The 17,191-nt window shown below is 48.7% G+C and overlaps 1 protein-coding gene across 1 annotated transcript in view; it reads right to left on the bottom strand.

Moving 5' to 3' along the window:
* LOC107125681 (calretinin-like) overlaps positions 1 to 16,506 on the bottom strand; it is a 39,721-nt gene extending 23,215 nt beyond the window's left edge. The window contains exons 1-2 of the mRNA XM_015429132.1: positions 16,269 to 16,506; positions 797 to 816 (exon numbers count right to left, since the gene is read on the bottom strand). Of these exons, the coding sequence (XP_015284618.1) occupies positions 797 to 816; positions 16,269 to 16,506 (258 nt within the window). The remainder of the gene's footprint in view (positions 1 to 796; positions 817 to 16,268) is intronic.
* Positions 16,507 to 17,191: the final 685 nt, after the last annotated feature.

The following is a 17,191-nucleotide window of genomic DNA, read 5'->3' as shown; positions in this document are numbered from 1 at the left end:
GAGCAGTGGGAAGAGAATTGAGGGAATTTGCCTCTCAGAAACCCCCTTCAGTCTCCCCCTGCTCTAGTCGTGCATCTGCAGCTGGTGTAGAAGAGCTGCCTGAGGCTGGTGCTGCTTTCACGTTCTCATTCTCCCGCCCCCCTTTAGGAGCCTCTCTGCGGTGCGTTGCCGGGCTAAAGTCGATCAAGAGTTGCCATTGAGCCGCTTTGTTCTTTTTCTCTCTCACACACGCAGCATAAAATACTCGGGAGCTCGTGGCCTGGGTGCTGGGGGAAATGGCAGCTCGCTCTGTAGTCGCTTCAGTGACACCCTCAGAACCCAAACAGTTGAAGGTGTGGGGGTGTGAAAGAAAGCTGAGGGGGGCGGGGGGCCTCGTTCTGGCCGTGCGGAGCTCCACGCGGGCAGAATGAAGCAGCGACAGGGGGGCCTCGTTCTGGCCGCACGGAGCTCCGCGCGGGCAGAATGAAGCAGCGATGGGGGGTGGGGGCCTCGTTCTGGCCGCGTGGAACTCCGCGCGGGCAGAATGAAGCAGCAACCAGGGATGGGGAGCTCGTTCTGGCCGCGCGGAGCTCCGTGCGGGCAGAACGAAGCAGCAACAGGGGGGCCTCATTCTGGCCATGCAGAGCTCCGCACGGGCTGAACGAAGCAGCAACGGGGTGGGGTGGGGCTCGTTCTGGCCGCTTGGTTTTCCCATGGCGTGCGGCTCCGCATGGCTCAGAGAAGATTGAGGACATCTTGCCTGGGCCACGTGGAGCTGGAGGCAGCCAGGGGCGGGGCGGGGAGGAAGCGTACTCACCGTGCTGCTTCTTCCTTGTCCTGCCACAAAATGAGGGTGGGAAGGAGAGGGCGAATGGAAGCAGAGGGCAGGGCTTCGTTATGTGCCCGCCTCCTGCTTGCATCACTCCCGGAGCACTGTACTGGCGCGCTCCGGGGCCATCCGAGGCCTGCACACCCATGACACCTGCTCTATAGCTCCGAACCCAGGACTTGTATGGCCTGATGCAAGATAAGGTATCTCTGATTTGACGTGTCTCTGCTGTCTTGTGGAGGAGCCTCTCTTTGCATTTAGCAGTACAATTCCTTCAGTTTGGGGATGTGCGGTGGTAGGACTGACCAGGTTGGGGCACGCACAAGCTGCTGGTCCAGTTGTCCTGATTGGTATGCCCTTCCCAGCAAGCTCTCTGTGCACGGAGCACATATTCCCCCATGACCTGCTCAGCTCTGCCTCTGCAAACCCCTTTGGTTCGAAGCCATATAGCCATCAGGTTCGACTTCACACTAATGAAGGGCTCCTGTCAGACTTCTGCCTACCTCTTACCTCCTGCAGCGACTATTTCCCCGGAGAGTTTTAGCATCAGCTCACCAAGAATCCCTATCTAGCTTATTTCCTGGTCCAATCCCTTTTCCTTTCCTGGATGTGTGATCTATGTGATCGATGTTAAAAGCAGCGGCAATGGCGTTGAATCGATGACGATAAGGCAAAGATGGTGGCGAGCCCGAGTACGGAGACCAGTGCCTGGAGAGCATGACGTGCAACGAAGACTGGAGCCTATTGGACAAAGAGTCGAGCTGCCTTGTTCATGTTCTGTGGGGGCCATCTGCTGGAAAAAAGCCGCTACTGCAGAGAATCCATACTTCAACACTGGACATCTGCGCCCTTGAGGGAAAGAACTACCATCGAATCCATCGCCGAATCCAAGAAGGATCCTGCTGTTAGGTGCCTAGTTAGGAAAATACCCTCCCCTTACCATTGTACTCCTAGCTTAGATAAAAATTATCTGTAAACTGCTCTGAGCCTCATGGATAGGGCGGTATATAAATTGCAAATGTAATGTAATGTAATATGTTCATGGTTTGCAAAGGGAGGCACACCAAACAACAACTGGTGCATCTTGAGACGGTGTCAAATGACTGATTTCTTCCCAAAGGCCTAATGCAACAGCTTAAAGACCACTGCAGTATCTTTGCACAAAAAGTAATATTTTGTCACCTTTATGAAGAAACTTAACTTCTGAGAAGTCATTGAACACACAGCATACATTGGCCAAGCCCCACCCCACCCTAAACCTTAGCGCTGTCTAGTTAAAGACAAAATACATTTCACTAACCATCTGATAACATCAGGCATAGAAAAAACCTATGGATTAAGCCACAGATCAGAAGATTATATGCCAATTCCTGTATGTCATACAAGTGATTCTGCACTATTTTTTTTTTGTAGACTTAGAAAGAGAATAATGTGCCATTTGCTGCACAGCCCCATAGCATATGGAGATCCATGTCCGGGTCTGTTGTCTCTGGTCCTCAAGAAATGGGGACTATTAATGCTACTCCCCCCCACACACACATTCCCCCATTCACACAGGATACCACATAGACCATGAGAATCACACCCTGTTCTTCCTGCTCTTTTATGTCCCCGAGCACCCTGTCCCCCCTTTCCTTTCTCTCAGAAATAACACCCCATTCCATTTTCCTTTTCTTTCCTTTCATCCTTGGTCTCTCTTTCACAGGAATCATCCCTTTTCCTTTTTGGGTCTTTATTCTCCTGAACAAGCAAAGCATGCAGTGCTGGCTCCAGACGTCTTGTCCCCTGAGGCAATGTTACCACCACCTTGCATGCCCCCTCAGATCCCCTTGAGCTGCAGTAGTTAACCCTCCCTATCCTCTCCCTTCACCCTCTCTAAAAATAGTGCACCAAACAAATATGGGCTGAAGGGCTTCTGAAATTTTTATGAAATACCTTCCACTTAATTATTTTGCTTGCCCCCACCCAAACCTGCCTCCTAAGGTGACTGCCTCAATTGGCCTAATGGTAGAGACAGGCTGGATCCCATTTCATTCTGTATACGTACACACACACACACACACACACACACAGAGAAACACTCTACAGTTTCTTTCTTTCTCTCTCTGTTAAAAGAACACTTTATGTTTTCATCTGTTTTCTTTTACAAATGCGGCTGCTGAAGATGCTTTTTCAGGGAGGAGAAGGCCATGAGAAGAGATGAGCTCTTTAACTGTTTCCTGCCTTGCTGTTTTCTTGCTGGAAAAAGCTACCTTTTTACCACTGCTAGGGGAGACTTTTGGGAATCCTTATTTTTTTCCTCCACACTCGCTTTCAAGAGGAAGTATCTGTGAATATTAGGAAATAGACCGCATTCCTGGTCTCTGCTACTCTCTCAGGCTCCTATTGTGCCTCCTACCACCTCTCTGCTTTTCCACACACTCTTCATTCTGAGTGATGGGAGAAAGGGGGGGGGAGGAGACAACTACAGCCTAATGACTGGCAAGAGCATGTTGTGGATTGTGGTCCCCCCTGGGGAAGGGTGGGAGTGGGGTCCAGAGTCTGGAAAGTTGGTCCAGGGTCAGTCTCATGGGCCACCTCCCTACCACTTCTTTGATCTTGCACTGCCATTCTGTGTTACTTCTGGTTTGCCTGTAGTACGAGGGAGCTCTGTGTGCAGTGGGGCTGGTGTCCCATATTCATTATTAATCAGCTCAAAGGAAAGCTCCTGTGGACTGAATGAGAGAGCCATGTGCCATATTTTGCCAAATGAAGAAGAAAAGAATAAGAGATTGGAGTCTCAGAGCACCTTATAATCTCCTTTCCCTTCCCCTCCCCACAACAGACACCCTGTGAGGTAGGTGGGGCTGAGAGAGCTGCTCGTGAGAGAACAGCTCGTGAAACAACTTGTAACTGACCCAAGGTCACACCAGCAGCTGCATGTGGAGGGATGGGGAATAAAACCCGGTTCTTCCAGATTAGAGTCCGTGTTCCTAACTGGCTCTCTGTTCTATTCCATGTAGGGCTGCGGAATCTGGGTCTTGGAGATTTGGTGATGGAGCCTTGTGGGGGGGGGGAACTGATCTCCATCGTCTGGAGATCAGCTGTAATTTTGGACATCTCCAGGTAACAAATAAATATACACAGCAAAAACCTTTTAGCAAACTAATGTGTTCTATTTATGGTCATCATTTAGTAAAGTGCATAGTGTATCATTATTTCATCCTAGTCAGGTATAAATATTCATTACATTCAATAAGCAATAACATTCAATACATACAGATTCCTAACTACCAAACAATTTTGCATCAGTGTTTTAAAAGTCAAGCCCCAACGGGAATTTCTAGAATTATAAGGCCACTTCTCCTTACATGAAGTCTTCCCAAAAGGGGGACAGCCTTCTTGTATTGATGCTTTTTGCCGGTCCTACAAAAGACACATTATGCAGCTAACATTCATGGACAGAGTACTCCTGTCATTCTCAAAGCTGCCATCCCCACTGGCCTGTCTGCTGGCAGTGTACTTCTGGCTGGCTGCGAGTGAGGCACGCCACAGGGTACGTCTGCTCCCCTGTTCCAGCCCTGCCCATGAGCTTCCCTGGGGCCTCTGGCTGGCAACAAACGGCTGGACTTCACGGGGTGTATGCGAGGGTGCCCCTTGACTTATTTAAATGCCCCCCCAAATAAAAACAATCCTGGCTATGGCCCTGTTTACTCATAAAAAGATAAGACGTTGAAGACTGGGGGGTAAGCTAGAGGTGTCAAACTCATTTGTTATGAGGGCTGGATCTGACATAAATGTCACTTTGTCGGGCCGGGCCATGTGTGCCATAAAATGTGATGCCAGGTACCAAAGATAGAAACTGTATAAAGGACAGCAGCTGGTAAGCTCTGAGTTGGTGTATCTTCACTGCAAGGCCCCGTGGGCTGGGAAGGGGGTGCAGACAGAAACCCACATAGGTGGAGAGCAGTGTTCCCTCTAAGCTGAGTTAGTGTGAGCTAGCTCACAATTTTTTAGCCTGCAGCTCACACACTTTTGTCTTAGCTCAGGAAGGATGGCTCCAGAGCAAACTAATTTAGGCAGTAGCCAAATTGCTCGCTCACAACTTTAATGCCAGTAGCTCACAAAGTAGAATTTTTGCTCACAAGACTCTACAGCTTAGAGGGAGCATAGGTGGAGAGGCAGCAGTGCAGCCAGCATGGGCAGATGCTCCCACAGTGCTTGACTGCCGCAGACGAGGTTGTTCTGCTGTGCTGAAGCCCCAATGGAGTAACTCCCCCCCACTCCCCCCCCCAGCACTCCCTCCCTTGCATTAGTTGTTCATGGGCCACATAAGAGCCCTGGACAGGCTGGTTCCGGCCTCCGGGCCTTATGTTTGACACCCCTGTCATAAGCTCTCACTGGTTCTGATGACGGCTTCTAACTGTGAAAATGCAGAGTGGTGACAGACAAGGCTCCCTCTAAGCTGTGGAGTGGTGTGAGCAAAAATTCTACCTTGTGAGCTACTGGCATGAAAGTTGTGAGCGAGTGATTTGGCTACTGTATAAGTCAGTTTGCTCCGGGGCCCTCCTTCCTGAGCTAAGACAAAAATCTGTGAGCCGAAGGCTAAAAAACTGTGAGCTAGCTCACTCTAACTCAGCTTAGAGGGAACACTGGTGACAGATCTACACTTGTTTCAGCTTCCAGGTTTTTTGTATCTCTCTCAGGGCTAGTTCAAATAATAAGTAAACCAAGAGGGTAAGGAAGCTATTCCTGAATTCTGTCCCTTCAGATGGTCTAGCATGCGTGAATGTTCTGGCCCAGCTGACATTCGCAGTAGAAAACAAAACTCTCAGGAAGAATGCTAGAGTGACGTACCCTGTGGGTTAGCTGCCTGCAGCCAAAACAGCCCTGAGACGTGATGAGAGATGAGAGAGAGAAGAGAAGAGATTGGATTTATACCCCGTCCTTTGCTCGGAGTCTCAGAGTGGCTTACAAACTCCTTTCCCTTCCCCTCCCCACAACAGACACCCTGTGAGGTAGGTGGGGGTGAGAGAGCTCTGACAGAAACAGCTCTTTTCCAAGAACACCTCTGACAGAACTATGGCTTGCCCAAGGTCATCCAGCAGCTGCAAGTGGAGGAGTGGGGAATCAAACCTGGTTCTCCCAGATTAGAGTCTGCACACTTAACCACTACACCAAACTGGCACCTTAAAAGTATTATCCAAGGAGGGTTTGGGAGTGGGTGGGAGATGGACCATCCACACATGCAAACCCTGTGGTGGCTTAAATTAAATGAGTGCAGAAGTGGCTTTTTTGCCATTTGGATCTCTGTGCACTCTGGCCTTTTTTCACAGGAACCGGCAAGCACAAAAAGTAACAAGTCAGAGGTGACCAGTGTGCTCATTTATGATTAACATCTCAATGAAACCACTGGGAGGTTTACAGTGCAGGCCTAAGAAGTGTTACACCCTTCTAAGTCGAATGACTTGAATGGATTTAGAACGCTGTAACTCCTCTTAGGAGAATGTCTCTTTGCAAGTGTTTTACTGGTTTGATCATTTTAGCTCAGCTCTCTGTTGAGGGCATGTTTTCTGCGGTCCCTTTGCTCTGGTGTGATTGATTATTGTGTCCTTAATCAGTGGCAGCCAAGACAATAAAATGTTTTGTGCAGGTTTCTCTGTTTTTGTTCTGATGCTGTAGGGTTTTGGGAAAGGTTCCTGCCACTTTTATTTTACTGACAGAGCTGCCTAACTGTTGGCTTTTATTATCATTTGATTATTGCTTGAATGTTTTGTCTGAAAGCTACCTCAGGAGCACATTTGCTAAGAATGTGTGGGATGGGAAGCTTTTAAATACATTTTGATGGCTTGCATTTTTAAAAATTATTATGAGACTTTTTAAGGGATATGGCTATATAATTAAATATTGGTCTTAGCTGGTCTGAAAGTATGGATAGGTTTCTTATTTATTTCTCTCTTTCCCGTATGCATCATAGTAGAAGGCACAGGAAGCTGCATATGAATGTGGGGCATCCAGGTTATGACACTGAGGCTGAGTCAGACGTAGGCTGGCAGTTTTGTGTTCCAGCTCCCAGTTTTTAAACTTAATGTTAAGATATGTGGGGTCTAGCAAGGATTGGGATCAGTATTCCCTCTAAGCTGAGTTAGTGTGAGCTAGCTCACAGTTTTTTAAGCTTCCAGCTCACAGATTTTTGCCTTAGCTCAGGAAGGAGGGCTCCAGAGCAAACTAATGTATGCAGTAACCAAATCGCTGTCGGGATAAGGCATCTGCATCCCTGTTAGCCTTTCCAACTCAATAATGTGTGCTGAAATCATAGTTGGACAGGGCAGCCACCCATCTGTGACCAGCAGCATCTAACTTGGCAGTTGTGAGCAGTGTTCCCTCTAAGCTGAGTTAGTGTGAGCTAGCTCACAGTTTTTTTTAGCCTCCAGCTCACAGATTTTTGTCTTAGCTCAGGAAGGAAGGCTCCAGAGCAAACTAATTTATTCAGTAGCCAAATCACGTGCTCACAACGTTAATGCCAGTAGCTCACAAAATAGAATTTGTGCTCACAAGACTCCACAGCTTAGAAGGAACATTGGTTGTGAGCACATAGGTAAGTGGGTTATTGTCGGTCCAGACCTGAAATTTAGCATCATATAAATAGTCTCAGAATTTCTCAGTGATAGCCCATTTTAGAGCTAGAAACTTTAATTTGTGTATATGATATCTGGTCTCACTGTTGGTGAGCCCCCTGCTTGCAAAAGCAACCAGCTATTTTTTTCCATCAGTCTCTTGATATAGTACAGTACCCAATCAATTTGTGCTAGCATCTATATGCAGAATGAATGGTTTACTGGGGGCAGGGCTGGCCCGAGGTTTTTTTGTGCCCTAGGCAGGGCTACCTTCTGGCACCCCCCCCCCCTTCGTGCACTCAATTACAGGGTTCCCAACGTCCAGGTGGAGCCTGGAGAGAAGGAAGTCCCCAATTTGCGGCAGCTGGTGGCAAGCTCTTGGCCTGGGGATGCAGTGTCTCTGTTGCCAGGGGGGCAGCCCAAGTGCCCATCCAGGCGGCTCGTGGGGAGCCGCTGGGACTGTCCTTACCTGGGTCCGGAGAGGCTGGGGGGCGGGGCAGGCATGCTCCCTGAGCGGTGCCGGGCTTCCCCTCCGCTCCGCCTTCCAGCGGAACTCCGCACGACTGGATCCCCCTCCTCCCCTGATGGCCGGTCAGTAGGCCCGGGTAGCCAAGCGTGCCGGTCCCTTCCCTTCCCCATGGCGCCAGGCATCTGGGGTCGAGGTGGGCCAGGAGGCGGAGAGGGAGGTGGGCAGTGGGGTGGCGCATCGGCAGGGTGGCTTGGGGAACTCCGCGCAACTGGATCTTCCTTCTTCCCCCTGACAGCCGGTCGGCAGGCCCAGGAAGCCATGCATGCCACTCCCTTCCCTGTGGCACCTGGCGTCCGGGGTCAAGGCGGGCCAGGAGGCAGAGAGCAAGGCGGAGGGGTGGCACTTTGGCGGGGGAGGGCGGCTGGGTGGCTCGCCAGGGGTTGTCGTCTCGCCGGGGGTCTGCTGCACTGGCTTGCCAGGGGAAGCTCTTCCCCCTACACCCGAGGAGACCAGCCCGGGGGGGGTTCCCGAGGAGGCCGGCAGGGAGTCAGGCCAGGGCAGCCATGTCTGTGTAGACTGGCAGCAGCTCCCAAGTCCTTCCCAGCACTTGCTGGCTGGCAGGCCGTCCGGTGTCAGAACACACCCCATCCAGGGCCTGGCCCTCTAGGCGAATGCCTAGTTCACCTAGCGGGTGAGCCAGCCCTGACTGGGGGCTGCATATGCTAAGACTGGGGCTTCTGTCAGATATTTGATAATCTCTTTAAATGCACTCTCACAATTTTCATCCCATCGTTCCCCAAAAGGTTCCAAAGGGTCATGATAAACTTCCTCTGTGTTTCCTTTCATGAATCTCTTTTTCTTGCCAGTTCGAGGGGTCATCTTAATCAACTGGTAACCTCTAGTTAAATCATTTAGGGGTTTCATGATAGCAGAATAGCTACAGACAAACTGTCTATAATAACCAGTAAACCCTAAAAAGGTTTTCAGATCCGTATAATGCCAAGGATGTGGCCAGTGAGTGAGTGCACTTATTTTTTTCTGAATCTGTACTAACCCCCTCCTGTGACACTATATGTCCTACATACTTAACAGATTTCCTACAGAAATAACATTTCTCAAGTGGCAACTTAAGTCCATAGGTTTCCAATCGGTTCAATACCTTTAAAAGCCTTTCCTCATGTTCTTCGAGTGTTTTCCCAAACACTATGAGATCATCTAAATAAATCAATACTTGCAGCAGGTTCATGTCCCCCACAGCTTTTTCCATGAGCTCTCTCAGATGGATCCTCACTAGAAGTAGTTCATTGTATAGAGTCCCGTTTAGCACTTGGGCAACTCTCACTTGGTTCATCTGGCCGGGGGTCAGTCCACCTTTCTGAAAAGCTTTTTGCAGGATTTTCTCCAGCCTCTGCAAATAGGAAGACAGTTTGTCTCCTTCCCTCTGCATGGTCAATCGGAACCTACAAAGAAGATCTTCAGCACTTTCCATATTACCAAATGTGTGTTCCAAAGCATAGAATCATAGAATCATAGACTGTTAGAGTTGGAAGGGACCTTGCAGGTCATCTAGTCCAACCCCCTGCACTCTGCAGGAGCATCTATACATTCCTATATGCTAACCTGAGGGTTACTGGATATGGATGATATGATATGGAGAGTCCCTCAGACTCTCAGTAAGACAGCTCCTTTCTTCAGCCTCAGGCACTTGCCAGTCCTGCATCATTATTTTGACATGCTGGATCCATGCATTGTACTCTTCTTCACCAGTCCCTGGTGTTAGACTGCCAGAAAAGAGCCTCAGCTTCAGGATGAACCTGTAAGGCTTTTCCAAAAAATTCTCCCATAGCTTTTAGCATTTCTGTGCAAGAAATATTGTCATCCGAAGTGGCTGCTGTGGAAGCTGGGGCTTGTAAAATACTGTGCATCTCAGGAATCGTCTTGCCCTCTTTTTCTAAAAAGACTGAAAGTTTTTTTGACAAACTTCACATTTTGGGTGCTGTGCCTTACAAGCACCCATTCTCCAAACTTAGCTGGAATACTTCCAGGTATCTGTAACTATCCTGCAGGTATGTGTAACTCAGTTAATGCAGCATGCCTAAAGAACAGCCCTCACACTTTGCACTGACCCAAAGCTTCAGTGGAGCATATCTCTTTTTCTACTGTCTCAATATCACATCCTTCAGCAGTGTGAGTAACCAAAACAGTTTTCTGAGGATCAATAGCCAGACCCTTGAACCACCCTTCCAGCATTTGAATAGCCATATTTCAGGGTACAATATAGTTAGCATATAATCCAAGGTGTGTGAAAAATGTGGCCCAAAGTCTCCTCACTCATTATTTACACTGTAAAAATAATATAGGTATCCCGGACGAACCTCCACAAATGTAACCCAGGTGCTGGAAATAAGGGCAAGTTCAAGGCTCAGGACCTCTTTTCTTAAAGCCCCCCCCCCCTCGCACTCACACACCTTGGCTTAAGCAAGGCATCTATTTATTACAACAAGGAAAATACAGTTCTGCCCACAGGGTATTGTACTCCCCACCCCCAGACTCTTTTCTCTTCCCAAACCAAAGGTCCAGTAGTCAGTGTCCCAGAAATACTGTTCTCTTGTTGGAGCTAACCTCCTCCAGAAGAAGTGATGTCCATCAAGGGAAGGCCGGTACCAAATGACTAGGCCTCTCTTTGCTCCACCCCCAACCAGGTTGTTGGTTTTTTCCAGTCACTCACTCCTCCCAATATGCAAATTAAGTATTTCATTGCTCCACACAACAGCATATATCTCCAAAGTTCTACACCTAGGTACCACAAGGTTTCAGAGTGCCTTCTATACTGTTTACTATCCATTGGAAACCACTTCAGAAACCACCTGGTAGTCTGGGATGAGATGTTATCAGGATACACATTATACTCGGTGCTATATCTCTTTTTCATTTAATGCAGGTGAGGTAACTAATGTTCCAAACAGGTGTTTGTTGTCTGAAATGAATGGGAAGAGAACTAACAACCTGAAAATCACTTCATACAAAATAGATGATCAACAGCTCAGTTGCCCTGGATGAGGCTTCCTGTTTCCTAACAATCAGGTTTGCAATTTAGTAGGCTATTGGATCTGGTTCTGTTCCTGGGTGCTTGGATGGCATTTGGGACCAGAGTCATCATTTGGAGTGCCAACTGAACCTTCCTCAAGGGAAGGAAGATCTTGCCCCATCACCCAATTCCCCAATAACTTTCAGAATAGATTACTGCCATGTGCTTTGAGCGGGGCTGCTTTTGAAAAGCATTCAGAAACTACTGGTGGACCAAAATGGATTGTCCTTTTAATATCTTGCAGAGTTCTAGATATTTTGGTGCCCTCAGCCTTCTGTAGAGTGAAGCTGGGATCACAGTAACGTATCTCCCTGCACCTATTCAAATTCAGTCTGACAAATTTTCTACAATGATGGTGGTTGGTGATTCATTTTTATCATCTCCACCAACTACTCCTACATAAGTTATTTCTGTGTCCCTGGGAGAATCTTCTTGGGGATGAGAAAAGTGCTGCTTCCAAAAACGCAGTAGCAGTTTTTTGGCCTTTTTGGCCATTTTCTCTACAATGAGTTCATAAGATGTTCTATTTTCTTAGGGGTGAATTGCCACAGCTCTGTCAGCCTTTTGCATCAGTGGGTTTTTGTTTATTTTTTGCACAATCAACAGCTTCAGTTATGGTCTCCTGTGTAAAGGTGTCCCTGAGGACTGCCTGTTGTTTTATATGAGGCCTCTGGAGGGATTTGGTTGCCTCTAGGGTGAGATTAAACTCATTTTGCAGTGTCTCAGAGAGCTGGCCATGCTGAAGCCCTTTCACCAGCTTCTACTGAATGAATTGTACCCATATATGCATATTTTTGTTGTTGTTGTTCAGTCGCACAGTCGAGTCCAACTCTTTGCGACCCCATGGATCAGCTCCTGCCAGGCCTTCCGGTCTTCCACCGTCCTCTGAAGTGTGCTCAATTTCATGTTCGTTGCATCTATGACACTGTCTAACCATCTCATCCTTTGCCGTCCCCGTCTTCTTTGACCTTCCATCTTTCCCAGCATCAGGGTCTTCTCCAGTGAGTGCTCCCTTCTCATTTGGTGGCCAAAGTATTTGAGCTTCAGCTTTAGTATCTGGCCTTCCAGGGAACAGTCAGGGACTCAGTGTTCCCTCTAAGATGGGCTAGTGTGAGCTAGCTCACAGTTTTTTAGCTTTCGGCTCACACATTTTTGTCTTCACTCAGGAAGGACAGCTCCTGAGCAAACTAATTTATGAAGTAGCCAAATCGCTTGCTCACAACTTTAAGGCCAGTAGCTCACAAAGTAGAATTTTTGCTCACAGGACTCCATAGCTTAGAGGGAACATTGGTCAGGGTTGATTTCTTTTAGGATTGACTGATTTGATCTTCTTGCAGTCCAAGGGACTCTCAAGAGTTTTCTCCAGCACCATAGTTCAAAAGAATCTATTCTTCGGCGCTCGGCCTTCCTTATAGTCCAACTCTCGCAGCCATACATGACTACTGGGAATACCATTGCTTTGACCATGCAGACTTTTGTTGGCAGGGTGATGTCTCTACTTTTTATCATGCTGTTTAGGTTCGCCATCGCTTTCCTCCCAAGGAGCAGACAGCTTTTAATAGGGCTATAATAATCAGATACTGGTTCCCGTGAGAGCAAAATTAGACAAAAATAAATTTTTCTCTTGCTCCTCTTTTTCTATTTTGAACAGTTTCCTCTGGGCTTCTCCTGGAAAGAATGAGGTGGTTCACTGCTCAGCTGCTGTACGTAAGGGACCAGGCTGACCAGGCCAGAGGTTTATGGCATTATACCCTGCTGAGGTCCCTCCTCTCTCCAGACTCCACACCCATATCTCCAGGAATTTCCTAACAGAGAGTTGGCAACCCTAGGTTTGGATTCAACTTTATCTCCTTGCAGGCTGAGTTCTCTGAGCTTCTGGGGTAGGTCAGGATGAGAAATGAAAATGGCTCTGGACTAGATGACCCTGAAGGGATTCTATGGAGTAAGCCAAGCTGAGCAACCCGTATAAGAGCTACAAGTATCATCGTAGCCACTCTGCTCAGTGTCAGCAACACTGACCATTGGCTTAGCAACTGCTTCCACCCACAGACTGGCAGAAGTGCGGAAGGAGACAATGTATGAACTGATGTCAATTCCTGGTGCCAGTTAAGGGTCTGAGCTGCTGTGTAGCCCCTGAGTCTCTGGCAGAGCTCTTGGGGCTTCTCTTCCCCTGGTGACCAGAAGCCCTTTAGGGCCAGGGCAGATTGGTCGTTGAATTTACAGGGAAATTTCCTGGTGGGCTGCTGCCCTCATGGGCCACTGGTGTCTTGGAGCAAGCAGAACCAAACCCCAGCAGTTCTACCAGTGCCTCAGGGGCCACTGTGCTCAGACCCTTAACCAGCAATGGTAATCAGTGTCTGCTCATCAGTTGTCTCTTCCCACACTGTTGCCACTGTGCGAGATGAGGCAATGGACGGCCTTGATGAGCTGAGGTTCCCTGCTGTTATGGCTTTTAAGCACTATAGGGGCCTCTCAGCTGGGTTTTCCCCAGGGCCATTTTTGCTTCCTAGTCCACTTCTAGCAGTAGGGTTGCCAACTCTCAATTGGGAAATTCCTGGAGATTTGGGGGCGGAGGCCTGGGGAGAGTGAGGGTTGAGGAGGGGAGGGAGCTCAGCAGGGATGCGATGCTATGGAGTCCACAGTACAAAGCTGCCATTTTCTCCAGGGAACCCGATCTCTGTAGTCTAGAGATTGGTTGCAAGCTACCCTAGCTGAAAGAAGAAGAAGAAGAAGAGAATTGATTGGATTTATACCCCGCCCTTCACTACCCAAAGGTGTCTCAGAGCGGCTTACAATCTCCTTTCCCTTCCCCTCCCCACAACAGACACCCTGTGAGATAGGTGGGGCTGAGAGAGCTCTGACGGAAACTCCTCTTTTTCAAAAACAGCTCTTATCGGAACTACGGCTTGCCCAAGGTCATCCAGCAGGTGCAAGTGGAGGAATCAAACCCGGTTCTCCCAGACTAGAGTCCACACACTTAACCACTACACCAAACTGGCTCTCAACTTGGGAAATTTCCCTGTAAATTATGAAATGGTCAGTCTGCACCTGCTCAGTTGTTAGTGTAGCAGTGATATGCAGATTGTAGTTTCAGTGATTAAGTCTCCGAAGGTACTTTGCATACTTATTGGTCTCTCCTTTCTGTCTTTGAAGAGGCTCCGGTAAGTCTTCGGTCCGCTGCCACGAAGAGCTGACAGAGTCAGGGCACCACACTGAGGTAAAAGTGAAGCCAGCTTTTATTTCCCCCTTCCAGCCTCTAGCCCCCTATCGTGCCACTGTATCTGTATTGCTATGAGGACCACTTAGGGTTGCCAACCTCCAGGTGGAACCTGGAGATCTCCTCCTATTACAGTTGAACTCCAGATGACAGAGATCAGTTCCCCTGGAGAAAATGGCTGCATTAGAGGGTAGATCCTATGGCATTATACCCTGTTGAGGTCCCTCCCCTCCCCAAACCATGCCCTCCACAGGCTCTACCCCCTAAATCTCCAGGTATTTCCCTACTCAGAAGTGGCAACCCTAGGCCATGTACACCACATGAATAACTTAGTACAAGGATATTTAAAAGATCACTTCTTCTCCTATGGGCCTGCCCGTGCATTGAGATCATAATTGGAGGCCCCACTTTGCCCACCCCCATCAGATGTGAATGTGCAGTGAGCAAGCAGAGAGTCTTTTCTGCAATGGCCCCTACTACACCAATTGAGAGACATCTCTGGCCACCTCTCTTCAGCCCCCAAGTTAAGACAGTTTCACTCCTGGCGTGTATCTGAAGGAGGCGGCTTTGGGGTGTGCACGCTGTATTGTATTCTGACCGCTGCATCTTTTTGTGGTTTATTTGTAATATTTTGAAAGCCCTTGTATTTATAAAGCTTGTGAAGCAGTTAAAACTATAAGAGAGAAGAAAATAACAAAAAAGGATAGCTGTGGTATCAGGAAACCACCAAGATCAAACAACAGAAAGGATAACTTCCAGTCCTTAAGGCGAGCTGTACCCAGTCCACAAATGCCCAGTGGTACAGAAGCCTCTTCAGCTTTTTCAAAGAATGAAGGAAGGGCTGGGAAGGACAGAAGCTGTGGCTCAGTAGTAGAGCATCTGTTTGGCATGTAAAAGGTCCCCAGGTTCAATCCATTTGAAAGGATCTGGTACTAAGTGATGCGAAAGACCTTAGGTAGAGACCCATGACCATGGAGTCTAAACAGACAATACTGCCAGTCTGAACAGACAATACTGATCTTGATGGACTTGTGATCTGAGTCAGTATAAGGCAACGTGATGTGTTCAATGAGATGAGGGAGATTAATCAACTTCTCGGGGGAGAGACTTCCATGATAATGTGGTGGCCCCTGAAAAGCACTGCTCTTGGGAGGTAAATCTTGTATCCACCAGGGCATAAGGCCTGGTTCATGCATACAGACAAAATGTGGTATGTTGTGCCACTCCAGACTGCAGGTAGATCCCATTCTTCAGTGCTCAGTCCTGTGTAAAAAACTTCCCACAAATATAAAATTACCATAGCAGGGAGAAGGGGTTCTTCAAACCTGGCATTTTGGTTGCTGCACTGGTTTTCTGTTTGCAAGTTTTCAGTGTTAGGGAAATGTGATCAGCAACTTACAGTACATTCTATCACATTGGCACACAGCCAGCCTCATCCTGCTGCATGTGTGCATGTCTGAATCAAGCCTAATACCAATTGGGGGTTTATAGAAGATTGGTAGTAGATGAGCTTGGACAATAGAAGAGAGAGAATTTAAAAATTAATAAGAAAAAGCAATGGGGATGAGTGGACAGGCAGCTGAATAACTGGATAACAATTCAAATAATGGAGTGTCATAATTTTCTCAGAAGTTACAGGATATGTTGACCAAATTTCTCCAGTGCTCCTTGACTGTGAATGTATGTTCCCCCTTTGTGCAAGCTCTGAAATATTTTTGGGTCACTAGTTCAGTTCTTGTAATGTATCTAGTCCAGACAAGTCCAGACAAGTCCAGAGACAAACGTCGAGCTTCGCTCCAAGAGACAATGGACTATGCGGATCCTAGCCCGCTCCAATCAGGGGGCTAGGTTCCCGGCCGAGAGCCTATGGGACTCTCGGCCACTGTAAATAACTTATAGGGAAGTAGGGGTGTGTTTTGGGTGGCGATCTCTCGGGGGATATAAGCCGGCCTGCGAGCCGGCCAAAGTCGTCTTGTTCCGGATAGAATAAAGTATGCTTTGCTGAATTCACTCTCCCTTTGTGTACTTTTCACTGGTGACGAGGATGGGATCCATCTCCCTTGGAACAGAGACCACGTTCAGGACATCACCATGAGCCGTCGTGCTGAATTTGCCACCGCCGCCAGCATCGCGCATCTTTGAGAAGCGCCGCTCCCTGCACCGCTCCCGAGCTCCGAGCATCGCGCCGCTGACCCCGAGAGCAGCACCGCGCTGCTCCGCCTCTATGCAACGCTGAGCATCGCCCTGCTGACCCCGAGAGCAGCACCGCACTGCTCCGCCGTCTACACCGCTCACTTCCACATGGAACCCATGAGATGGCTGCCGCATCAGGGAGTCTCCCAGTCTTCGACATCTCTCAACCCTTGCAGTGGGAGACCTGGCTGGAAACTCTCGAGAGCCACTTCACCATCCACAAAGTGGTGGATCCAGATATAAAAAAGGCGTACCTGCTGCGCCACTGTGGGATGGAGACCCATCTCCTGCTTAAGGACTTAATAGCGCCCAAGATGACCAAAGACGAGTTGTACAGCTCCTTGGTCAAGGCGCTGACCGACCATCTGGCTCCTAAACCAACGAAGTTTGTGGAGCGCCTGGACTTTTTTGTGAAGGTCCAGGGCCCCGACGAGACCGCCTCAGATTTCCTGGCGGCTCTGCGGCAGAGTGCAACCAAGTGCTTCTTCTCCAACCTAGCCGAAACTCTCCTCAACCAGTTCCTCGTGGGACTCCGAGAGCCGAAGCTTCAGAGGAAGCTGGTAAGCCAGGACGACCTGGACCTAGAGAAGGCAATCCAGGAGGCCCCTGCATACGAAAAGGCACACCAAGACCGCTGCATCAAGGCGGTCCACCGCACGCAAGCGACAGCCAACCCCGACACCTCGGACAAGGACCAAGTGCACCAAGTCCGTTGTCGGTCGTCTCAGCTGTCCACCAACGCAAGCAAGGCCTCTTTGACCGCCTCTGCCACGTGCGCCAGCTGTGGTGAGGGCCACGAGTGCTGGTCGTGCCGCTTCCG

The sequence above is a fragment of the Gekko japonicus genome, unplaced genomic scaffold, assembly GCF_001447785.1.
Source record: "Gekko japonicus isolate JY-2015 unplaced genomic scaffold, Gekko_japonicus_V1.1 scaffold2256, whole genome shotgun sequence".
NCBI lineage: Eukaryota > Metazoa > Chordata > Lepidosauria > Squamata > Gekkonidae > Gekko > Gekko japonicus.
This window is presented reverse-complemented; position numbering and strand designations above follow the sequence as displayed.